General features: G+C 46.4%; 1 protein-coding gene across 2 annotated transcripts in view; it reads left to right on the top strand.

The window, feature by feature from the left end:
- The window catches only part of ANXA7 (annexin A7), a 453,711-nt gene that overhangs the window by 107,065 nt on the left and 319,866 nt on the right, over positions 1–26,780 (top strand). For both annotated transcript variants that reach the window (XM_086922337.1, XM_086922336.1), the window contains exon 3: positions 19,059–19,242. In XM_086922337.1, the coding sequence (XP_086778463.1) occupies positions 19,059–19,242 (184 nt within the window). The remainder of the gene's footprint in view (positions 1–19,058; positions 19,243–26,780) is intronic.

Here is a 26,780-nt window from a genome sequence, read left to right as displayed (position 1 = left end):
TGCGAGTGTGTGCTGCACCACTGCTTTGCACATTGCCTTCGGGTGCCTTCCTGCCTCGCGCCAAGCTACCGTGTCAGAATTAGTGACCCCAGTTCTAACAGCTTGCATACAGAAAGAAAAATTAACAAACTTAATCAAACTCAACTGCTTGGTAGACATATTAAATGTAAGAACAGACTGTATCAAAGAGTTCTTCATACTAGAAATACAACGTATTGATCAGTTGCAAGATTGGACTGTTTACATATTTTTTCAAATCCTTGTATGAAGTACAATATACATGTTTTTCAAAAGACAAGCAACACATATATGGTTCGATATCAACCGAAGTCATCTTTTCCTTTTGCTAGCAATTGGTAAGTCATTCAGATAGAAACACAAGTAGTTCTTTATCAAAATTAAGACTTTTTTCAACCTCCCGAAATGTAAGAATCCATTGTGTCTCAGTCCTTCTCAAGGTTAAAAGTCTATCTCCCCCTGTGGGGCTACATTGCACATGTGGTATACCATGGAACCTAATACCACTGTATGTGTGTGATTGAAGTGGACCGCAAAGGGATAATTAAAGTTCTCCAGTATTACATCTTTCATAGATTCACATGCTTGTATCTTCCCCGTCGTCATGGTGGGAGTCTTACGGTAACAGAATGACCAAAGCAGTATCATAGAGAAGAAAACTGCATAGAAAATCCCCATAGGGACTGTAGTATTTGGTAACCAGACCATCTCATTGTTTGGTCCAAAAGTCAGCCAATCCGCATTGCTGCCCTGCCCTCACACTCCCCAGCAGAAGCTTCCTGCCTCAGATTTCCAACCGCCTTTGTGTGAGAAAGGAGTCTCCTTGAGCTCTGCTCAGTTTACTGTTCCTGAGTGAACTATTGACCTTTTATTTCTACTATCTTATCTACTGGATTAAGGTATTGTGTGTACCTATTTTCTTCATTATGGCTGAAAGCTCTAAAAAGAGGCTGTTCAGGCCTTGCAGATCCTGTGGGAAGGCCAGGCTTTACTCTGAAGATCCACACAAGGACTGCCTATACTGTCTTCATCCTAAGCATGTTGCTAAGGATTGTAAATCTTGTAGAACCTTTTCTGTCAAAACTCTTAGAGACAGAGAGGCTTGTTTGCTGTTATGGCTTCAGAAGAAGAAGGCCACATCAGACACAGATTCTGGGGAGGAATCTTTTAAAATGACACCTAAAAAGAGAAAGGCCTCTATTTCTGAGGAGAAAGTGGAGCCTAAGAAGAGTAAATCAAAAGAGAAAGCAGCGTCCTCTCTCCCTATTACTCCTCTGAAGAAGCTGTCCGGTCTGAAAGGGACAGGGTCTGCTCCATCGACCAGTTCCCTAGCTTCTACTTCAAAATCTGTGGAAAAATCTTCAGCTCCGTCGACGACTTCACCGTCGACGACGACTTTTTCGACGACGACGGCTTCGTCGACGATAGGATCTAAAGCAGCGTCGACGTCGACGAGTAAGATTATCCCGTCGACGAAGAGACCGTCGACGACGACATCGTCGACGAAGGGCTCGACGATGAGGATGTCGACGGGGACCTCGTCGACGGTGGTACCGTCGACTACGACTTTGGTGCCGACGGCCCCCGACGTTGACCGCGTCGTCGACGAAAATCATACTCTCAACGGCAAAGGCTTTTAAATCGCCACAGTCGAAGACTATGATTTCTATTCGGTCATTTCAGCCGTCCAGGGGTTCGGCGACGATCAGCAAATCTGCGGAATTCACATCATGGACGCAGATTTCACCTCTACCCCCATCTTCTTTATTGGAACAAGACTCAGATGGAGAGGAGTCCTCAGGTGCTGCCTACAGTCCTTCACAGCTCAAAATAAAGAGCCAGGACACAGACTAAGAGGAGGTATTTTCCTTCAAGGACAGAGCTCCGTCTTCTAGATATGAGTCTTTCCAGGAAACGTGCGGTTATAATGAGGAAGAAGAGCAACAAGAGGAATCACGAGAGGAAGAGCGACAGGAGACCGTTTCCATACCTGTGTCTCTTGTATCTGATCTCAGGTTCATGATAAACGACTACTACCGTTGTTTTCCGGAAGCAAACGCCCCTCAATCATCTACGCCGGTGGCTTCCTCGCAACCTCCTAGGACACAATCTACCTCTCAAGAGCAGGGAGTGAGATCACCGCCAGTGATAACAATAAGGGATGACCTAACGGAATCCGACGAGGATGAACAACCTGAAGAAGGGGAGCTTGTACATGATGCTTCGGGGCAGGAATGGAATGAATACATCTTGCCATCGGCCCCGTCGCCTACCCCGCTGCTCCACCTCTCCTCCTCAAGACATCGGAGGGTTCCATGACATCATGGAGAAAGCGGCTAAGAGATTTAATTTGGACATGGAAGTTAAAGAAACAGAATGTTTCTTGTATGATTTCAAGGATGATGCCAGGAAATCAACTCTATCAATACCGATTATCCCTCACGTTTGGGAAGAGGGCCTAAAAATTTTAAAGACACCAGCTTCCATAGCGGTTTCCGTTCCAAGAATCGAAAAAAAGTATAGAGCGCCAGAGTCTGCTGCAGCCTGTCTAATAGGACACCCCAGACCGGAGTCAGTTGTGACGCAGGCGGCGCAGAGGAATTCAAAGAACCTGGTGGCTACTTCATTGGTGCCACCAGACAAAGAAGGACGGAGAATGGACGGTGCAGGTAAGAGGTTTGCGGTCATGGCAGCCTCTACTATTAAAGCAGCCAATGCTATGGCCCTTATTAGCCGTTTCAATAGGCAAATGTGGTCAGATCTGGCACCAATACTGTCTGCGCTACCGGATGATAGGAAGGAGGAAGCGGCGGCTATCCTTAAAGACAGAGCAAAGTCTGCTGCTGAATCAATTGACATCGCCATGGACGTTTCATCTATGGCTTTCAGACAGATGGCTGGGGCAGTTTCGCTTCGCAGGCGAGGTTGGCTTAAAGCAACATAGTTTCGTCCGGAGGTGCAGGCAAAAATTGTGGATATGCCATTTGATGGCGAACATTTATTTGGGAAACATATAGACGAAGCGCTACAAGGCATCAAATCTGACACAGATACTGCTAGAGCGCTGGGGTCACTTCAACAAGGACGGTTTCAGTCCTTTTGTAAAAGGGGTGCAAGAGGTCAATTCAATCAGAGATCCTCTTATCAGACCAACAGATATCAGCCTTATAACCAACAGGGATATCGACAATACAATTCAAACACCCAGTACAGGCCCTCCAACTCCTCTTACCAGCAGCAGTCTAGGGGCAAACCAAACACCAGAGGGAAGAATAAACAGTCTAACAGACGTCAATGATTTCAGGCCGGCGCTCCCCACACAGCAGATCCCGGAGAACGACCACTATCTGTCTCAATACTTCAACAACTGGACGTCCATAACATCGGACAAATGGGTTTTAGACGTCATAAGCAAGGGTCATACCCTAGAATTTGTAGAAATGCCACCAGATCATCCCCCGGTGCTCAGGCTCAACCAACATCGTCAGGAATTGCAGAAGGAAGTCCACTCGCTTCTGCAAAAGGGAGCCATAGAAGTGCCGCATCATCTCAGAGGGAAAGGCTTCTATTCGCATTTCTTCCTCATCAAAAAGAAACAAACCCTGAAATGGAGACAGGTATTGTATTTGAGGGATCTGAATCAATACATAAAAAAGATTCCCTTCAGAATGCTCTCATTACAAGAGATCCTCCAAATGTTAAAGAAGAAAGACTACATGGCGTCTTTGGATCTCATGGATGCGTACTTCCATATTCCCATTCATCGGAAGCACAGAAAATATTTAAGATTCATCGTGGAGAGTCGCCACTTTCAATTCAAGGTCCTTCCATTCGGCCTCAAATCGGCCCCGATGGTGTTCACCAAATGCATGGCCCCGGTGGCGACCCATTTAAAATTGCAAGGGCATTACATTTATCCATATCTGGACGACTGGCTGGTGACCGGTCCATCATTCAGAGAAACAACAAGGTCTCTTCAGTGCTGCATTCAGCTATTTCAGCGCTTGGGACTAAGGACCAACTTGGAGAAATCCTCGCTGACTCCAGCCCAGGGCATCCAATTCTTAGGGGCATGGATATGCACCAAGGCAGTGAATGCTTATCCTTCCTAAGACCGAATGAGAAAGATAATGGGTATAGCAGCGACCCTTCAGACAAAAAGGTTCACTTCTGTGAGAATGTACAAGTCCATGTTGGGGATGATATCATCCTGCATCCCACTGGTACCAAATTGCCGTCTTCGAATGAGACCTTTGCAGGAACAACTGGACGAGCAGTGGGTTCAGTCCAAAGGAACCTTCGAGGATCGAATTACCATCACGAACCGTATGAAGGTGGCCATGTCATGGTGGAAGGTTCAGAAGAACTTGGATCAGGGCTTGAACTTCGTACCTCAAAATCACGATTACGTGATGACAACGGACGCCTCGTTGCAAAGATGGGGTGCGCATCTTCAAGAGCTGGAGATTCAGGGCCTCTGGTCAGACTGGGAAGCACAGTTTCACATAAACATGTTAGAGCTCAAAGTTGTGTTTCTGGGGCTTCAAGCCTTCCTACCCAGGATACGACGCTCGTCGGTGCTTATTCAAACGGACAGCACCACGACTATGTTTTGTATGCTAAAGCAGGGTGGAACAAGATCCAAACAACTGTCGACGTTGGCGCAAAGAATCTGGAAATGGCTGATAAACCACGGCATTTCAATTCAGGTGCAACATATACAGGGTATCCTCAACACACGGGCAGATGCCCTGAGTCGCACATCAAACGTGACGCACGAGTGGGAACTGCACGACACTCAGCTTCACAACCTGTTTCAAAGGTGGGGCACTCCCACATTAGACTTGTTCGCAACCAGAGACAATTCAAAGAGCGTCCAGTTTGCGTCCAGGTACCCTCAGCAAGATTCCAAGGGAAATGCATTCCACATGGACTGGACAGGAAGGTTTGCCTACGCGTTCCCTCCGTTTCTATTAATACCGCGAGTACTTCGCAAAATGAGGTTAGAACCGTGTCATGTCATACTGATAGCACCAGCCTGGCCGAGGCAGGCATGGTTTTCAGAACTGCTACAGATGTCAAAGGGCAGCAAAGTCCAGCTTCCGGCATTCCAGAACCTCATTTCCATGAAAGACGGTCAGATTCTGCATCCGGACCTACAATCGCTAAAATTGTCAGCATGGAACCTCATGAGCGGGAATTTCAAGACTTAAACATTCCACAGGAATGCAGACATATTCTGTCGCAAGCCAGAGCTATGTCAACCAACAAGACATATGCAGCAAAATGGACTTGTTTCTGCCACTGGTGTGACAGTCCAAACTTACACCCGTTAACAGTACACCCCGAAGGTATTCTACCTTACCTGTTGTCGTGATCTAAGGCAGGTCTGTCACATGCCTCGGTGAAGGTACACTTGGCAGCAATATCACGCTTCAAGAGAAAGCCAAACGAGCCATCTTTCTGGTCCTCCAGGCTAATAAAGGAGTTTATTAAAGGACTTTTTAGAGTTTTTCCGCCCATTCGGCGCCCGCCAGTGCCCTGGCACCTCAATACAGTCCTATCACAACTTATGAGGCCGCCCTTCGAGCCTATACACAAAACAGACTTACAGTTCCTATTGTGGAAGACAGCCCTACTGCTTGCCCTAACATCAGCAAGGAGGGTTAGCGAAATTCAAACCTTTTCAGTGGAAGAGCCCTTTTTACAATTTCGCCAGGACAGGGTTATATTAAGGACAAATCCAACGTTTATACCCAAAGTCCCTACGTCTTTTCACCTCAACGAGCCTATTGTTTTGCCTACCTTTTTCAGCAATCCCTCATCTGAAGCAGAAAGAGCTTTACACTCTTTAGACATTGCTAGATGTTTGAAGTTCTACATTGAACAAAGACATTCCGCAAGTCCAATTATTCATTGCATTTGAAGGTCAGAGGAGAGGCCTCTCTCTGTCAAGACTGAGTATTACCAGATGGATATCATCGGCTATCTTGAAATGTCATGAAAAAGCGGGAAAGCCGCTCGTTTCCAAAGTGAATGCACATTCCACAAGGAAGATGGCGACATCAATGGCCTTGTTCGCAGGGGTGTCGCTGCCCGACATATGCAGAGCGGCGACGTGGAAGAGTGTGCATTCGTTTACCAGGCACTACTGTCTGGACACTGCGTGGAAAGAAGACACGGCAGTGGGACAAGCTGTTCTGAAACGCCTATTTCAGTAAGGTATAATTTGATTATCTGTTAATTTTTATATACAGTACTTTGATTTATGTTTGTATATATATATATATATATATATAATGTTGTTATGGATTGTTCTATTATGTTTCTTTCAAGAACTTACACATTATATGTTATAGAGGATATGGTTGTTATTCCTATCTGACTTGTGTATTTTAGATCATGTTCTAACATTGCTTTACTGCAGAGCTTCCTTCTGGGTTCTATCCTGGAAACGCTGCAAATTTTGTGAGCACTGCTTACTACTCTGATACAAGCATGTGCATCTATGAAAGATGTAATACTGGAGAAGGAATTAGTTACTTACTTGTACACTATAGTTCTCCAGTATTATCTTTCATAGATTCACATGCGCCCGCCCGCCTCCCCGTTTCTCAGGCAGAACCTGTTCTCGGTATTTATCCATGTCTCTCACTCGGGGACGGAAATCTGAGGCAGGAAGCTTCTGCTGGGGAGTGTGAGGGCAGGGCAGCAATGCTGATTGGCTGACTTTTGGACCAAACAATGAGATGGTCTGGTTACCAAATACTACAGTCCCTATGGGGATTTTCTATGCAGTTTTCTTCTCTATGATACTGCTTTGGTCATTCTGTTACTGTGAGACTCCCACCATGACGACGGGGAAGATACAAGCATGTGTATCTATGAAAGATAATACTGGAGAACTATAGTGTACAGGTAAGTAACTAATTCCTTATTATTACGAACTGCCCTTATGTGCTCTTGTATTCTTTTTTTGGAGAGTGTGTAAGGTGCTTCCTATGTAGATGAGTCCACAGCAGCAGACAATGTAATAAACTACATAGCTCGTATTACAGTTCATGAACTGTCATATCTTGCTGAGGTGTTGTACTGAAACTCGTCAACTTGTTAGCTGCAAATTGGCAGACATTACATTGCATGCACTTATAGAAACCATGCGGTTTCATTGACAACCAGGTAGTGCCTTTCTCAATGGGGGGTAGATAGCTTGGGCATAATAACTCCCTCAGAGTGGTGCCTCTATGCCAGTGTCTGTGACGAATCTTGTAAATTTGATGGCTGTGTGTGTTATAGTTAGTCATAAGTGATATTTTACGGTCCCTGGCATGTTTTGTGTGTTCTTGTTTTTCAAGAGGGATTGTCTTGCTTTCTTTTAGATTTTCTCTTTTGAACAGTCCAGTATCGCTTGTGGTTACCCTCTGTTGGCAAAACGCCCCTCCAATTTTTGCAATTCTATAAGAAAGACAGAGTCCTCACTGCTGTTCCTGCATATCCTAGTCATTTCTCCCAGTGGAATGGAGTTGATTTGTGACTTCGGATGAGCACTACTAGCATGTAACACAGAGTTGCATGCTGTAGGTTTTCTAAAAAGCCTAGACAAGATTCCATTCTCTTTGATGTAAAGGACCACATCTAGAAAATCAATCTCTAGCTTATTGACCTCATGTGTGAAGCTTAAGTTGTAAAGATTATTATTGAGGTGTTCCAATAAGCATTGTTCGCTACCCGACCAGATGACAAAGATATAGTCGATGTAGTGACCCAATATAGTCAAGTCAAGAAATTTATATAGCGCGCTACATACCCATAGGGTCTCAAGGCGCTTGAGGAAGGGTGAGGAATTATTTGTCGAATATCCAAGTTTTAAGTAGCTTTCTGAATGCTAAGTGGTTCTGGGTAAGGCAGTCCAGGATGACGCCCAGGTTCCGTGCGTGGTCCGTCGGGATGGGTGCTTTTCCAAGGGCCTCTGGCCACCAAGAGTCATCCCAGGCGGAGGGGGAGGTGCCTAAGATGAGGACTTCTGTTTTGTCTGAGTTCAGTTTCAGACGGCTGTGCTTCATCCATTCGGCTACTTCTTTCATTCCTTCGTGTAAGTTGGTTTTGGCGGTGTTAGGGTCTTTGGTGAGTGAGAGGATCAGTTGAGTGTCGTCAGCGTAGGAGATGATGTTGAGATTGTGTTGGCGAGCGATGGCCGCAAGGGGGCTCATGTATACGTTGAAGAGGGTGGGGCTGAGTGACGATCCTTGTGGCACTCCGCAGATGACTTCAGTGGCCTCTGACTTGAATGGTGGGAGGCGGACTCTCTGGGTTCTTCCGGTGAGGAACGAGGTGATCCATTCCAGTGCTTTTCCTTGGATTCCGACGTTTCTGAGGCGCTGTAGAAGGGTGCTATGACAGACTGTGTCGAAGGCTGCGGAGAGGTCGAGGAGGATGAGGGCGACTGTGTCTCCCTTGTCCAGTAGAGTTCGAATGTCGTCTGTTGCTGCGATAAGTGCGGTCTCAGTGCTGTGTTTGGCTCGGAAGCCGGACTGTGAGGGGTCGAGGGATTTGTTGGTTTCGAGGAAGGTGGCGAGCTGGTTGTTGACAGCTTTCTCGATGACTTTGGCCGGGAATGGGAGAAGCGAGATGGGGCGGTAGTTTTTGAGTTCGGTGGGGTCAGCTGTGGGTTTTTTCAGAAGGGCGCTGAGTTCTGCGTGTTTCCAGCTTTCCGGGAAGGTGGCGGAGTTGAGGGAGCAGTTGATGACATCTCGGAGGTGTGGTGCTATGATGGAGTCTGCTTTGTTGAAGATGTTGTGAGGGCATGGGTCAGTTGGGGATCCTGAGTGGATGGAGTTCATCAGGCGGATGGTGTCCTCAGTGGAGATTGGGTTCCAGTCGATGAGGATGTTCAAGGGGGGTGAAGGTCCTGCAGAAGGTTGGGTGGGTTGGTCTCCGGGTCGGTTGTCGAAGCTGTTGTGGATGTCTGCGATTTTGTTGTGGAAGAAGGAAGCTAGGGAGTCGCAGAGGGCTTGGGAGGGGGTGATGTCGTTGGAGTTGGCTGATGGGTTTGTAAATTCTTTGACGATGTTGAATAATTCCTTGCTGTTGTGGGCGTTGTTATCTAGTCGGTCTTTGAATGCGGCTTTCTTGGCAGATCGGATTAGTTGGTGGTGTATGCGGGTGGCGTTTTTGAAGGCGTCCCTGTTGCTGGTGTTTGGATCTTTTTTCCAGGCCTTCTCGAGGGAACGACAGAGTTTCTTCGATTTCTTAAGATCATCGTTGAACCAAGAGGCGTTTTTGCTGCCTAGTTACCCATGTAAAAATTAAAGTGAACAAAGAACAAAGAACGTACCCCGCCAGTAGATAATGTGGTCCCAAATCCGGGATCCCAGTATATGAGGGGTGATAAACCTAGGAGTTGGTACTGTACATTACAAGATTAACACCATTCAATTACTTGCAAGGAGAAGTTTTTAGCAAATATATAGGTATTTTTATTTTAGTGTAGAAAGCATTTATATACATCCATCGCATATGGTTATCTTATAAATATTGCACAATATACATAGTCAATTTAGAAAACAGATAAAAGTGACAAAATAACATTCTTCTTAGGAACCTACCCAGTAACATTTCATACTTCATTCATACTTTCATTCTTACCGTGTTTCAAAACCTAGTACTACCTAAAGTTCAGACATTCCACTCACATTCTTCAATCCATGCAAATCGTTCTGTTGTATGCCACATAGGGATGGTAGATATGTGGCATAGAGCAGAATATTGTTCCAGACAAATAATCTTGTTGCGGCACCTAGTTGATACTACATAGTATGCCGTATTTCTGGAGCCACGAGCCGACGCGCGTTTCGGTGAAAGGCCGGGTGGGCCACACCTTCGTCAGGGCTGGGAGTTGTTGACTGGGAGGAAACAGGATAATAATCTGAAATGGTCTACAGAGGATCCTTAGAGCAAAGGGCGCATAAAATTGATGTTTTCAGCAAATCTGGAGTCTGAGTTTTTAAATCTTGTTTGACAATGGAGGAATTCCACTGCACAAAGGTTAACAAATGAAGTAAGAGCTGCAGATTGCTCTACTTTGGAGATTTTTTGGAACTATCACGCAGGCATCCCATGAAGGATGACTTAGGAATATCCAATCTGGGAGATCTGGGTTCACCCACGCTGCTGGCATAAGCCCGCTTGGCTGAGTGGGCACACAGTCCGTAGATTAAGTTCCGTCGGTCGGCCGGACCAACCCTTCCTCACGGGAAACAAAGTTCGTAGGTATACTTATTTTGTAGATTTTTAGACGGAGCTACTTAGCATTCCTCATAGGACCTCAATGGACCTCAATGGATGGGGCCCTGCCCCCTGTGAGGATAGGTCGATCCGGCCAATCGACGGAACCCCATCGATGGACGCCTTGTCAAGAATGCCAAGCAGTTCCTGCTAAAGACCCAAAAACAATTTTCATCTTCAGCTGACAAATACATTTGAACAGGTCAATATGGATATTCGTAAAGTCTGGTAACATGGTGGGACAGAAGCCCAATCCTTTACTCAGTACATCAATGTCACATTTTGAGAAAACGTGGTCCGACAAGTTAACAATGGATACATTCTCCACCGATACAGTATCTCCAACATTGTGACCTAAGTTTGGGGACTTATTCAGTTCTTCAGATTGCGTGAAACCGACCATGTGGTCGCCCCTTCTCTTGCGTTTGGGGCTTTTCTTGTAGCGATTACTTCGCTTAGGAGAGTTAGCGAGCTGCAAGCCCTAACTATTCAAGAACCATTCATCCAAATACATGCAAACAGGGTAGTCCTTAGAACAAACCCTAAATTTATGCCAAGAGTGGTATCCCATTTTCATATCAATCAAACAATAGAACTGCCAGTGTTCTTTCCAAATCCACAGTCAGTACCTGAAAGGGCGCTACATACACTAGATGTCAAAAGAGCTCTTCTATACTACATTGATAGAACTAAGGAATTTAGGAAAACTAAACAGTTGTTTGTTGCTTTTTCACCACAAGACAAAGGCAACCCCATCTCAAAATCTGGATTAGCCAGATGGATAGTCAAATGCATTCAGATCTGTTATCTAAAAGCAAAACTCACCTTAACAGTTCCCCCCCAAGAGCGCATTCTACACGCAAACTAGGGGCATCCATGGCTTTCCTAGGAAATATTCCTCTAGAGGATATATGTAGAGCAGCCACATGGTCTACCATACATACATTCACAAAACACTATTGTGTAGATGTACATTCCAAACCGTAAGCTGCTGTAGGACCGGCTGTTCTAAAAACACTTTTTCAGACGGCTGCAGCTGGCACAGGTAGCCACCGCTAAGGAAGACACTGCTATACATTCTATGCACAGATATGAATTCAGCAGCCCACATGCCTCGAACGGAATATGCTACTTACCAGTATGCATCTGTTCTTGGCATGTAGGGCGCTGACATTCATATCGCCCACCCTCCTCCCCGGTGCCTGTCGCAACTGTAGCATTCATTCATTCATTCTTACTCTTACTTTCTTGCATGGACATCTCTTACCACACTCCATCTCTGCCGCAAGGGCGAAAAACAATCTGAGGATGCCCATGCGCACTGTAGTCCAGGGAAGGAGCCACCTATCTCGTGATACTTCGAAGTCTCTTCCAGGACAACAATATGCAATCATCTGGACCCAACACTAGGCGGCGGTCTATGCCCAGATATGAATGTCAGCAGCCCTACATGCCAAGAACAGATGCATACTGGTAAGTAGCATATTCCTTTTGATAGCTGGCGAACATCTCCTTTTGATTTTGGATCTTGCCTTGTCACAATTCTGAAAGGGCCATCTTTGTTCTCGAAAGAAGCACTTCCTCCTTTGATAATTACAACCCACAAATGATCTGGATCTTCCAAAAAGAAGCATCATGTAAAATATTCCAATTATCCCCCTTAACCTCATTCATCATCTCATTTACAGTATCCTGGTTCGAGTCACTTTCAGTACTCTATTCTGCTTCATATTCATCCATTTGAATTTCCTTTTCCTTTCCTTGTTTTTCTGCTTCATTTTCTTCTATTTCAACTCCTTCCTCTTCTTTAGAATGCATACTAGCATCAGAATCGGCATTATCAATTGGTGGCCGAGGAACTATCACATTTGATGAACCCTGGCCATCATCTGGTCTCTCGACATATTGAAGCATAGATCCACGTATTGTTGAGTGATTCATTTTTTTCCTTTTTTGCTTTTCTTTGCTGGCATCCACTTGGCCTCTTTGATTTATGTATTCCATGTGGCATGATTGATAGAGAAAGTTTGGCCAGCACCCAGCAGCCAACAGCGTAACCAGATTATATAATAGTCTAGTCGCCATTTCATTTGTTATCTATTACTGTAACTGTAAACAATGTTATCGTCTGGAGGAGTTATTGTACATGCAAAACAAAACTATAACACGTTTTTGTGTTTACAACTAACAGAACAAAGATATTTTTATATTTCAATAATATATTTCTGTCGCTGGGCTGAAACAATGCATAAGAATAATTTCATAGGGGAGGAGGACCTTCGCGCGTAACCAAGATGGCCGCGTGAGCACAGGGCTCCCGAGACCCTCATAGCCTCCCACATCTATCCTGTCGTTTATCCTGTCCTCATTGACATATCCGTGAAGATGAACCACGGGTGAGGCGAGATCTGCTTTCAGATTCCGAATCGGACCCCCGGAGACCGGAGTTGTGGTTCTCTGAAGATTGCGGCCTACGCCTCCGTGATGCCCGGCTGTGGAGTTGGCACAGTGTCCGAGCTGTAGTTGAACAACATCGGCCTGAGGTGGTGGGGTCGACCGGTCTGGTTGACTTTCACTTTCGATTTGGTCTTTCCCCGAAGGAGATTCGACGGCGAGCGGCCCCTTGGTGCCGAGGTCGGCTATTCTACGCCACATCCGAGTGTACCTCCTCACCGCTTTGAGAATTTTGATAGGATGCCTGGCTTGTGCCCTCCTGAGTGAGGCTGGGCCGCGGCCCTGAGGTCCTGGAACCGCCATCTTCCTACCTGGTCTATCTGCCTCACGTCGGTCTGTACTCCGCAATGGCGGGGGACCCAAAGGGTGAAAAGCAGAAGCTCAAGACAACCCGGCGGGGTGGCTATACGCAGACTAACAATATGGACCGTTATGCCCAAACCAGGGGATCTCCTAGCGGACCGGGCAGATCGCTGGAGGACACTAGAGATGTTCTGACTTCGGCAACCGAACCAACCCTACAAGACGTTATGGCCGTCATAGATGGGATCAAGTCCTCCCTTGGGCAACAAATGGAGACCCTCGCCCATAAACTTGACACTGTGGCGATCGATGTTAATCTGATCCGTACGGACCTGACAAAAACTAACGAGAAAGTCAAGTCGTTGGACATTAAGACCTCCAGTTTGACGAGTGATGTTGCTGACCTGCAGACGGAGGTCCGCAATATGAGGGCCTCCAATGATCTCTTCGTCCGTCGTCTGGAGGATTTTGAAGGGAGGGCTCGGCGGAACAACGTTCGCATTATTGGTGTCCCGGAGAAGGCGGATGATTCTGCAGCTGACCTCTTCGTCGAGAACTTGGTTATTAACCATCTTGCACCCAAGGGACTAAGTACATTTTTCATGGTCGAGCGGGCCCATAGAGTTCCGGATGGTAAGCCAAAGGTGGGGGCCCCACCGCGGCCTATGATCGCAAGGATTTTTAATTTTCGTGACAGACGCTATCCTGCAGGCTTCGCGGATGAGTGGACCTATGAAGTTCGAGAACTCTACTATTAACTTCTACCCAGACTTTACCCAAGCTGTTCAAAGGCAGAGACTTGGTTTCCTGGGTGTAAAGAGGAGACTGCGTGATATGGGCCTTAAGTACTCTATGCTTTTTCCGGCCAAGTTGAGGATCGAACACGCTGAGCGCACCTATTTTTTTTGATCGGCCTGATGCGGTGGCTGACTGGCTTGACACTCTGCCGAACCATCCTGCGCCAGAGGAACAATCCGGAGGGGCGGAAGGCGGACCGGTGGAGCAGGAATAGACACCTTTGACTGGTTTCTGGGGTCCCCAGTTGGCCTCGCAATGTGGTTCGCTAATCCTGCAATGTGAATGGTTGTGACATCCGGGGGGTTGCGGGGCTATTGGTGGGTCTCTTTCCTCCTCTGACTTACTGTTTGTAGCTTAGTTGATGTGGGGGTGACAGGCACACTGCAAGTTGGGGTGGCTTTCTAGTCTTATGCAGGGGTGCAGGGTGGGGGGGTTCGTAACAGGATGTTGGTGGGGGGAGGGTTTTTTTTTTGTTGGTGTGTGTGTTTGTTTTCCCGCAAGGCAATGTATTGTCAGACTTTCTGATCGAAGTGCTGGATTCTTGTTGGGGTTGGAACTTTCACTTTCGGATGGGGGTAGGGGGCTGAAATTGTTGAGTTGGAATGTGAATGGGTTGGGGGATAGGATTAAACGAGGGGTAGTGCTGCAATTGTTGAAACGTCTTTCCCCAGATGTAGTCCTTCTTCAGGAGACTCACTTGATAGGTAATACTTGGCATGCCATGAATAGGAAGGGGTATCGTCTGGTCGCCCATGCCAGATTTTCCTCCGGCTCAAGGGGGGGTTGGTATACTGATTAAAGCTTCTCTCCCATTGGAGATCGATGCAACGGTCCTAGATGACAGGGGGCGCTATGTCGCTATGACGGGTAGGTGGGAGGGTCTAACTCTTTCCCTGGTTTCTGTTTATGTCCCCCCTGGCTTACAGTCAACTACTTTCGCGGACTTGGGACGGGTGGTCCTCGCTCTCCCCGAGGGGTCATTGCTATTGGGTGGTGATTTTAACGCTGTGGCTTCTGGTATGACTGATCGGCACCCACCTAGAGATCTTAAGGAGGCGCAGAACAGGCTTCATGATTTCATTGATACTCTAGGCTTGGTAGATTGTTGGAGGTTGCTGCATCCCGTTCAGCGGCAGTACACCTTTCACTTGGGCGCGCACTGTAGTCTTTCTAGAATTGATTATGTTTTGGTCCCGGCTGCACAGGCGCTTTCTGTTACTGAGGTTAAGCATCTTGCTCGGGGGATCTCTAATCATTCTCCAATATGGCTTTGTATGGGGTCCAGTCCTGGGACGGAGGGTCGGGTAGCCCCGATCAACCCATGGTACCTCCGGAACTCTAAAACTCGTGCGGATCTGGTGAAATCTCTTGACCACTATTTTCTTGAGAATGAAGGTTTGGTTTTGTCGGCGGTGTCCCTTTGGGAGGCTTTCAAGACTGTTCTTAGGGGCCAGGCCCTGTCGTTAATTGCAGGTGTTAAGAAACTGAGAGATGAGGAGGTGGTTAAGATTGAAGCGGAGATAGCGGACCTAGAGCTCGGCCTGGAGCGGGAAGTTACGCGTGCTAGGACGCATGTTTTGCGACTCAAGCAGTTGGAATATAGGGCGTTAGTTACTGACGCGGCTAAGGCAATGAGTAGAGAACCGCAGGGATGGCTCTATGACGTAGGAGATAAAGCTGGTAAATTAATAGCTTGGCTGGATAAGAAGGATAGGGCTAGTCGTGTGGTGCCCTTGATCGAGACGGCGAGCGGTTGTCTGGTTACTGACCCTGTGGAGATCATTCAGTGTTTTGCAGATCACTTTCAGTCAGTATATGCCTCTGTGTCGGATAGGCCGGAGGAAGATTCACATCTATTGTTGCGTGATATTGCTCTACCGCTTCTTTCTGATTTGGATAGGGAACAAATGGATGCTCCAATGACTGCAGACGAGGTGGCTCTCGCGATTTGCTCCTTGCGTTCGGGAAAGGCTATGGGTCCTAACGGCCTGCCTATTGAACTTTATAAATTACGGCCTGACAAGATAGTACCCTATGTAAGAGATATGTTTTTGGAGTCTCGTGAGTGCGGCTCTCTACCCAGCGATCAATGTCTTGCGACCATTGTGGTGATCCATAAGGAAGGGAAACCGAGGGACAGGTGCACATCGTATAGGCCGATTTCTCTTTTGAACGCCGAACCTGAGATCCTTGCAAAACTGCTGACTAACCGTTTGATCACAGTTATCGGTGAATTGATACATCCGGTTTCATTCCGCATAGAAACACTGCCCTGAATCTCAGGCGTCTGCACGGCGTTCTCGCGAGAGCTGCAACGTTGCGTGAGCCGGCCGTCTTGGCGTCGTTGGATGCCACAATGGCTTTTGATACTGTGGAATGGCCATACTTATGGGCCGTGTTGGCTAAGTTCGGGTTTGGACCTGGTTTTATTGGCTGGGTGGGGCTTCTTTACGAGGACCCCCTTGCGCAAATTGTCGTGAATGGTCGTGTCTCTACTCAGTTTAGCCTTGGAAGGGGCACTCGTCAGGGCTGTCCCTTGTCTCCGTTATTGTTTGCCCTAGCCCTAGAACCCCTTGCTGCGTGGATCCGATGGAACCCTCGATGAAGGGTATTCAATGGTCTCCTGAATTAGAGGATCGCATCTCGCTCTACGCGGATGATATTTTACTGTATTTGACCTCACCCCGGAAGTCATTGATGGTTCTGTGCGATGTCTTGGCCTCCTTTGGTAGGAACTCTGGTTTGATTATCAATTGGGCGAAATCCTACTTATACTTTCTCTCTGGTGATGTCCCTCTTCTCCCACGTACCTGCCCTATTCAGGTGACCCTGACGGGATTTAAGTACCTCTGTATCTTTCTCGTTGGATCTGATGGCCCGTTATGAACAGAATCTTCTCCCCCCTCTGGCTAGATTGAAAGAGGACGTTGCGGGTAGGCGTAAACTTCCGCTTTCGCCGCTCGGTCGTGCGGCCCAATTTAAAATGATGTCTCTGCCTCGTGTTTTATATGCTCTCCAGAACACTCTTGATATTGTCCCCGCTAGCTATTTTCGTGCTGTCGAAGACCTGCAGAGGAAGTTGATATGGGACGGTAGACCTCTCATTGCTCTTGCCAAATTGACGCTCCCCTGGTATGACGGGGGAATCGCTCTCCCTGACATCAAACGCTACTATTACTCGGCTGCTCAATTGAGTGCCATCAACCATGGTATGTATGGTCCTGCACTGAATCTTGCTTTAGCTATGGCTAGATGGCTGCTGCCCGGGGGTAATTATTATAGGGCGCTCTACTCAAAATCGGTGGTTAAGACTCTGTCGGGGCCTACAAAGACGGCGGTGCGTACGTGGCAGGATGCTAATACTTCCCTTTAGGGACCCCGCTATTCGGTTCGGACAGGCTTGGGAAGTTGCGAAAAAGCAAGGGGTTCGATAGATGGGACCTTATCGGTATTAGTAAGGTGGGCGACCTCTGGGTTAAGGGCCAGGTGAAATCATTTGAGATGTTCAAGACGGAGTTTGAATTGGATGAAACAGAGTACTTTCGCTACGTCCAGGTTCACCATGCCTTAATGTCGTTCTTCCCTTTGGGTGAGGTGATTCCGGAATCGTCCCCACTTGAGGATAGGCTGTTGAATGGCCATGTACCCGACAGTACCATCTCCCTTTTTTACAAGAAATTAAATAATAGGCCTGATCTCCTGCTACATCTCCGGGATTTGTGGACCCGTGACGGCCTTGAATTGGATGACGAGGACTGGCAATCTGCGATCTCCTCTCCCAAGGAGGTCGCGGTTCCAGCCCGACTCAGACTGGTACAACTTAAGATCCTCCACAGGATTTACGCCACGGGCCCCCGTCTGGTCCGAATGGGCTTTTCTGAGGAGGGATTATGCAAGCGTGGATGTGGGCAGGTTGCTACTTTTCTTCATATTATTTGGGAATGTCGTGAGATTGATGCTTTTTGGAGTGGGGTCCATGAGGTCATGAAAGTAGTAACTGGTGTTGCTCTCTTGCCGGAGGCCAGACGCTGCTTGTTGAACTTTTGGGAACCTACGGACTATAACGTAGCTCAGACTCAGTGGGCATCCCTGGGGGCCATGATCGCCAAGCGAGATATTGATCAGTTGTGGGGGTCCCAGAGGCCTCCTACAGTAGACTTATGGAAGGAAAACCTGGATTGGTGTATGTTCAGGGAAAAGACTGTGTACCTAGCCAGGGGCCGTCCCCGGAAGTGGTGTAGAGTGTGGGGACCTTTGAATAGTTATTGTGGAGACATATGTATACCGCCTGCAGTTGATAACATTGATGTTCCACTTTCCCCCTGACCCATGCATTTTGACCATTCTATTGTATTTCATTACATCTGACCCCTGTCTCCCCCCTCCCCCCTCCCCTTTCTTTATACCGATTGCTGCTCATTGTATTTCTTCCTCCCTTGAATGGACTTGCACTTTGTACAACATGTTTCATGCCTTGCTGTTTTTATATTTCAATAAAAAGAAACAAAAAAAAGAATAATTTCATAGAGTGACATAGAATCATAGACAGTAATACTTTGAATTTTGGTGTCGGTGTCATCCCATGTGATGGTGTCACCCGGTGCGGTCCGCACCCCCTAGTGACGCCCCTGACAAGTATAAGGTGATACAACCGGCGCTTTAAGAGACCAAAGATGCAGGTGGTAGCTGCAGGGCCTGGTATTATTGACTGCATGTAAAATGCAATTGTTTAAAAATGGAATTGCCTGAAAAGGGAGGTAACCGTGATAATAAACAGCGGGACTGCCCAAGGTCACATGTTCCCTGAGTGGGGAGCATGAGGTACCTAGGAATTATCTCTTCAGTGTTGCACAGTTTGACCTGCCCATGACTGAAATGGTTTCTTTTCTTTGCACTTGCATGTTGCCATAGATTGCGACTTTACAGGGCTATCCCAATCTAATTTTCTCTTAAATGCCCCAACTATTGCAACACAAGGGTCTTTATCACATTTCCAGACGCTTTAATTTTCCTGTTCTCAAAAATTGTGACATTTTATTTTGATATGTGTAATGTTAGGATTTTTTTCTTTTAACCGGTTTCATTAAACTACTTTTACTGTAAATATTATGAAATATGTAATAAAGTACCAAGAAACAGTTAGTGTTGGCTCTAAAAATGCAGTGACTTTGGCTTGTTTTTTCTCTTTTTTTTTTACCAAGCCTCCAGGGGGGGATACTGCCTTTCCACCTGGTAATGCCTACCCATACCCTACTGGCGCTGGAGGAATGCCACAAATGGCTGGAGGTGCATACCCGCCGGATATCAGTGGTGGTGCCCCCGGGGCTGGAGGATACCCTGCATTTGGAGGTTACCCCCCTGGAGGAATGCCGTCTTTCCCTGGAGGTGAGTTTTGCATTTGTAATTATTTTCCGTTAACCTCCTCTTAGGAATGAGGGCGTTACTTTAAATCTCTGTTTCACAAAATTAAAAGGTTTTGCTACCGGATTGGTTTGTGTCAATTGGGCACTGCCGTGTAGAACTTGGCGCCCTGTTTCAGTGGTAGCCTCATGGAATGGCTTCTTTGGTATGCGAGAGAGATGTGCATCAGAGAACTCAAATCTTAATTGTTCTTTCTTAACTATCAGTTTTTTTTCTATTGTAGCAGTTCATCTAGTCTCAAAAGGGGGCTAATATCCGAGTGGACCTCTTTGCATGCCCTTTTATTTTAAAGTCAGGAGAAGATAATCTAATGTAAATGATAGTAGTATTTGTATTATTAAATGCAGGACATCTAGCCCAAATAGGCTTCTTACATAAAGTATGCAAGGAAAACCGTTTGAAGAAAGGCTCGTCTAAAAAACATACTGTTAGTAATTATTTTAAAAAATGTAAATGATTCATGTAAATAACAGCAGGACCTCGGTTTAGACAAATATATTTTTTGGTTGAAGGTTAATTCTTATACCCGGCCCCCTCCATGTATGTGTTGTGAGTCTTATTGTTCTCACTGTCAGGAAATGTCAAAGCTGCTTGCAGTGAAACTATATGTGCATGTTTTTCACTCTTGTGACCCCTAGCCATTCTGCACAGTTATTCAGGCAATCTCAGTGGATTGGGATTGTCCCATACTCTTGTTTTTAGGTCTTGACCTTCAGCATTGCTTTAGCAATGCTTGTTTGTCGAGATTATAGTAAGCAGTCCGAAAAGTCTACCTAGCTGCGGATCGCGTACAGTTCATGCGAGCCAGGCGCATGCACATCAAACACCATCGGCCTCGGCATCAGACTTCAAAGAAATGCGCTCCCCTGCCCCCACATCAGACTTCAAAAGAATGCGCTCCCCGCCCCAATTCTCGCCTTTTATCCTTCCCACTTAATTGCTTCCCTTCTCCCTCCGCCTTGCAACCCCCTCCTCCTCGTTTCACTGACTCAGGCATCGTGTTAATTGTTCCACTCCCGTTCACCAGCGCCAGAGGTGCTGTTTTAACCGCTCCTCTAAGCAGGCCCTGCAAAACTATTCTCCCTCACAGCCTCCCTTCCCTCGCATGCTCCTTTGTGGCCTTTCTGCAGCTCCCCACCCTGTTCCTCCTTAAGGATTCCCCACGTTGCCTCTGTCTGAGGCTCACGGCTCCCTCCATTAAATGTCCACCGCCGTTTTTTCTCCCCAGCCCTGCCTTTGAGGCTCCCCTCTCACTTCTCTGAAGCCCACTCCTCCCATTATGAAATATGCCTCTCCGCTCATGTCTAACCCTCCTCTGCCATTTCTCTTTTGCAGACCTCGCCCCACTCTTTGTGAAGACTGCTTCATATTGTTATATCTGAGCCCCCCATCCCTAATTCCTTTGAGACATGCCTTACCCCCACCCACATTCATTATCTTGCCCCACGCGCCTTTATTCTTAACCCCTTTCCTGATTTTCCAAACCCCCCCTTATACTTTTTGGGAATCACTGCCCCATCTCTCTCCGGTATTCACCACCTCCATCACTTCCCGTCTCCTCGGCATCTCAGCTGTGCCTGCCACTCTTATTGCCTCTCTCTTTCTATGAGGCGAGCCTTTCCCTCTCGTCTCATTTTCTCCCTCTTTGAGGCTTCTATTGCCGCTAAAAGAAGCTTGTTTTCGGCCTCATGAACCCCTACTCTGTATTTGTAATGTATTTGGTCTTGTAAAGCGCACTGCTGCCCTGAGGCGTCGTGGCGCTGTAGACCGCTGGGAAACCCGTCCTGGCTATCCCTGTGAGATGGTCCCTGCTGGGTATCTCCAAGGTGAAACCAGGCATCCCCGGCGAATGTGGGGGGCCGTTGTAGAGATCAGGCAAGCTAAAGCCCAGAGTTGCCGAGTGTGATCCCTGGTTAGAGTAGCCACCGAGGCGAGAATTCTCGAGTCCGCTGACCCTGGTCCATGACCCTGCCGCATCGGGAGTTGAACCCTGGTCCCGGGCCGTTCTCTGGTTCCATGTCTGCCGCCTTTAACCAGTGAGCCACACCACTCCACTCCACTCTCGCACTCCCTTTCTAAAGCTTACTTCTCCCTTCCTTGATTGCTCAACATGGTCTTTATTAAAGGTTCTATTTCCTTCCCTTCCCTCTGCTCGCTTTCCTTTCCACGACCCTCCTTTCTGAAGCTAACCGCTTTCTCTATCCCTCAGCTTTTCTCTCTGAATTCCACCTTTTCACCCTACTTTGTGAACCTCTGCCCCCTCCCTTCCCACCAATGGCTTCTATGTCCTTCCCCGCTCTGTATCTTGGGCTGACATTTCCCTTTTTTAAAGGGTCTGTATCCTTTCCCTCCCTCGTCTCTTGGTTTCTTAGGGTCTGCCTTTACTCTACTGACTCCCGAGCTTCCCTTATGAAGCCCAATCTACTTAATCTGTCTTTGTGGTGGACTGCTTCCTCTGCGACCCCCTACCCCATAGTGCTTCCTCAGTTACGCTGTCTTTTACCTCCCCACCGCAAAATGCCCAGCTCCTTTGTCTTTTTTTTGTTTTGAGGTCTCGCTGACTCACCCTCTAACCCACCCTCACACACCCTTTCAGCCTCACACACTCATTCACCCTTACCCACCCTCGCACCCCCACCCCCGGATCTATGACGTTACAACGCAGGCTATTACAACGCCTGCTGTTACACCGCGGTTTTTACATCGCATACCATTACAACGCATAGTGCTTTTAGGCGCTGGATATTGAATTATTTAATTTACTATTCCAACTCCAGTCCCCGTGGATAGTAGGGAAGGTGTTGGATAGTAAATTAAATATATTCCCTATCCTAGAGCGCCCCCCAGCTCAATGCGTTGTAATGGTTTGCGTTGTAATGGTTGCGATGTAATGGTAGTGAGTTGTAATGCTTGCGTTGTAAGTGATGTTTACCCCACCCCCACACACCCCCTCCCCCCTCATCCTCACACCCCCTCACCCTCACCTCACACCCCCTCACACCCCCACACCCTCACACACCATCACATACCCTTTCACACCCACACCCTCTCACCCCCGCACCCTCTCACCCCCGCACCCTCTCACCCCCGCACCCTCTCACCCCCGCACCCTCTCACCCCCGCACCCTCTCACCCCCGCACCCTCTCACCCCCGCACCCTCTCACCCCCGCACCCTCTCACCCTCACCCACCCTCTCACCCTCACCCACCCTCTCACCCTCACCCACCCTTTCACCCTCACACACCCTTTCATCCTTACCCACCCTTTCATCCTCACCCACCCTTTCATCCTCACCCACCCTTTCACCCTCACCCACCCTTTCACCCACAGCAAAACAAAACACAGCGTAGTGTAACAAAACACAGCATAGTATAACAAAACACAGCATAGTATAACAAAACACAGCGTAGTATAACAAAACACAGCGTAGTATAACAAAACACAGCGTAGCAGAAGAAAACCTAGCAGAAGAAAACCTAGCAGAAGAAAACCTAGCAGAAGAAAACCTAGCAAAACCTAACAAAATATAGCATAACAAAACAAAGCTTAGCATAGCATAACAAAACAAAGCTTAGCATAGCATAACAAAGCTTAGCATAGCACAACATAGCATAGCACAACAAAACACAACACAACATAGCGTAACAAAACACAGCACAGGATAGCAAAGCAAAACAAAACATAGCATAGCAAAACAAAACATAGCATAGCAAAACAAAACATAGCATAGCATAGCGTAACAAACCACAACAAAACCTAGCAAAACAAAACCTATAATAGCATAGCAAAACATAGCATACCAAACACAGCTAAACATAGCATAACAAAACAAAGCAAAGCAAAATAAAACACAACAACACATAGCATAGCGTAACAAAGCATAGCATAGCATAGCGTAGCATAACAAAACATAGCGTAGCATAACAAAACATAGCATTGCATAACAAAACATGGCATAGCATAACAATACACAACATAACATAGCATAGCATGGCATAACAAATCAAAGCATAGGATAGCAAAGCATAGCATAGCATAACAAAACATAGCATAGTATAACAAAACAGCCTAGTATACCAAAGCATAGCAGAAAAAAACCTAGCAGAAAAAAACCTAGCAGAAAAAAACCTAGCAGAAAAAAACCTAGCCGAAGAAAACCTAGCCGAAGAAAACCTAGCCGAAGAAAACCTAGCCGAAGAAAACTGCAAAAGACGACAAAACACAACAAAATCTAGCATAACAAAACATAGCATAACAAAACATAGCATAACAAAACACAACAACACATATCATAACAAAACATAGCATAGCGTAACAAACCACAACAACACCTAGCAAAACAAAACATATAATAGCATAGCAAAAAATAGCATACCAAACACAGCTAAACATAGCATAACAAAACAAAGCAGAATAAAACACAACAAAGCATAGCATAGCATAACAAAGCATAGCATAGCAAAAGATAGCATAGCATAACAAAGCATAGCAGAGCAAAACATAGCATAGCATAACAAAACATAACATAGCATAACAAAGCATAGCATAGCAAAACATAGCATAGTATTACAGCGCCACCACAGCATCAATCTGTGCAACCATTCAACAACTGGTTCAAATATGTTCTCTCAATGTTTCAAGCTTTATTACAAATGTAACAAAGATGTTAATATTTCACTTTTGTTCTTGGATTTTCGTCACAACAAAATACACTGAACATAATCTTCACAAGTTATTTACAAAAGTTTAAGCTATTGCCATTATAAATTACAGTAACTTTTATTTCAGTATTTATTTAAAAAAATTAAGCCATTGTTATTTGTAATATCAATACATGAAAGTCATGTAAATACAACACATTGCATTACAAATGCTATAGGTGTCACATTTGCGAAAGTTATAAATATTGGCATTGTAAATGACAAAGCTATTTTCGCTATTTTCAAAAACAAAACATAATTGTCATTTACAATACCAATAGCTCAAACTTTCCTAATGCGAGACCTATTGCATTGCAAGTGCTTGTTGTAACTTCATACTGAAAAGCCTAGCTTGTTTGTTTCTTACGCTGGTATCTGATCATTTAAAGGTTTCTTAATGCTAGTATTTTACATCTTTATTCAGTTCGAGGATTTAGAGGGGGCTCTTGCTGAGGCTGGAGTTCAGTGTATTCACCCACGTTTACTTTCTCTGTCTCGGCATGCTGCCTACTATGGCTACCTGTATTTTCCTCCACATATTCTCATGTACTCTGTTTGGAATCTGGTTCAGCGCATGTGGGAATTCCTCAACGAACCAATCCTCTGTAAAACTGTGGATTTGTCTACCATTGCAGAGGTAGGATTTGGCGTATGATCAGACGCTCTATATCGCCTTATGCTTCTAATGAAAGCTTTGCTTGACTGATTATTATTGCATAGCGAGATGCAAAGTATAAACCAGCTCCAATGCAAAGCAAGCTGGATAAATACACCAAGCCATTGCCGCACAACGTAGACTCCACAGACGACGTAGGACCATACATTGTACCAATAGAGGCAACATTGGCATCAGTCGTTGATTTAAAAAAAAAAAAAATGTTTAAATCGAGACTAACCCTATAGGTCAAAATTGTTGAGGTGCGAAACACAAGGGGCCGAGTGACAGATGCTGAGAGACCTATCTCAGCCTCAGAAGACTCAAACTGCGCTACAACAGATTTTCCGCAAACTACAAGTAAGAGGCTCTGAAATGGCTCAGCAGGGATAGAAGATGCTGATGGACCTAACCCCCCCCCCAAAACCCCGCCAAGCAATCGGAGTTAATTTTGTGGGCTAATGGAGAGTGTTGTAAGCAACAACCCTACTTCGTCCATGAACGTGCTCACCAAGCATTCGTCTGACAGCCACCCACAGGAGCCCTACCTCAGACCATCATCGCCCGGCTCTTCAATTGACAGAAAAGAGACTTGGTCCTATGCATGGGTAGACTTAAAGGCACTACTCCCTATGAGTCCTCGAAAATCCTCATCTTTCTGGATTACACCAGGTCAGTCCAGGCTTAACAGAAATCGGTCAGGTAAAGCAGAAAAGCGAGCCATGGACCTGATATACATGCTCCTCTTCCCAGCCAAGCTGAAAGTGGTCTTTCAGGGAAAATCATATTTCCTTGACCACCTGGCCAGGGCTTGTGAACGGATTGCTGAGCACCCCCTCGTAATGGCTCTGGCAAGCCATGCCCAAACGGGAGATGGTCCCCCCCCCAGGGAAAGAGCAGGAGTGGTGCCTAGCGAGTGCAAGCCAGCGCAGACAACAAGGCACCATAGCCAGGACCCAGAGCTTTTGCTTGGTACCGATAATGCTGTAAGTCCAGCGGACAGAACTCTAAATACACTCTGAAGAGAGTTGAGTATCCTCTCAGAAAAGATAAAGCCAAGAAGGAATTGATGCATCCCAACAGGCTCCGGGTCAGGGCCATAACTGGGCACAAACACATGTTTACATGTTTTGTTTCAGTGGGTGTTTTGCAATATTGAATAAGGAAGATCTAATTATTCAGGGTTGGAAGTATAGGGAGGGTGGTGGGAAATGTATTTTTTTTTTCTGTGTTTGATTTCTTTCTATAATGTTTTCTAAATGCACGGCATACTCGACAATCTTACCTTATGCATAAACGGCCAACACCCCGTATACTGACAAGACCTTTCCGGTGGGCTCACAATGTAAGCTATTGCCCTGGAACCTACTCCAGACTCCACTATTTCTTCATGCAGACTGACTCATTATCTGTCCAGAATTCCTGTATCTTCCATGGAAACTCTCAGGCCATGCCGTGCTAGAGATCCAACTTGGGGCAAAACCCCCAGGGCCAGGAGAAATTTGGAGATTCAATGCATGGTTGTAAGAAAGTGCCCTCTTTTTGCATGGTCACCCCCACTTTTTGCCAAACTGTTGATGTACTGACTGAATGTGCCCTGGGTTCTTTCTTCCTATGTTCTTTACCTAAAACTGCATTGAGACAATTGGCACTCTTTGGCCACAGGTCAGACCCTTGTAAATGGTATCGTAGGTACTGTGAGGCCTCCTCCCTCCCCCCTCCCCTTTCTTACTCTTCTTCTTACTCTTCTTCTTACTCTTCTTCTTACTCTTCTTCTTACTCTTCTTCTTACTCTTCTTCTTACTCTTCTTCTTACTCTTCCTCCTCTTCTTACTCTTCCTCCTCTTCTTACTCTTCCTCCTCTTCTCGCTCTTCCTCCTCTTCTCACTCTTCCTCCTCTTCTCACTCTTCCTCCTCTTCTTACTCTTCCTCCTCTTCCTCTTCTTACTCTTCCTCCAGCCCTTAGCTACTTCCAGCAACTGGCTCTGACCCCCACTTTGGGCAGGAGAATTGGCTTCTTCCGGAAGAAGTTAAAGATGTTTATCGCTCGCTCAGGTCTCTTCTGCCCTGGAGACTGGTTGGTAGCGTTGGACTTGCAGGACGCTTATTTTCACATCCCCGTCCTGCCCGCCCACAGGCGTTACCT

This window comes from Lissotriton vulgaris, chromosome 5 (assembly GCF_964263255.1).
Source record: "Lissotriton vulgaris chromosome 5, aLisVul1.2, whole genome shotgun sequence".
Classification (NCBI taxonomy): Eukaryota; Metazoa; Chordata; class Amphibia; order Caudata; family Salamandridae; genus Lissotriton; species Lissotriton vulgaris.
The sequence above is the reverse complement of the archived record's forward strand: the minus strand, read 5'-3'. Positions and strand labels throughout refer to the sequence as shown.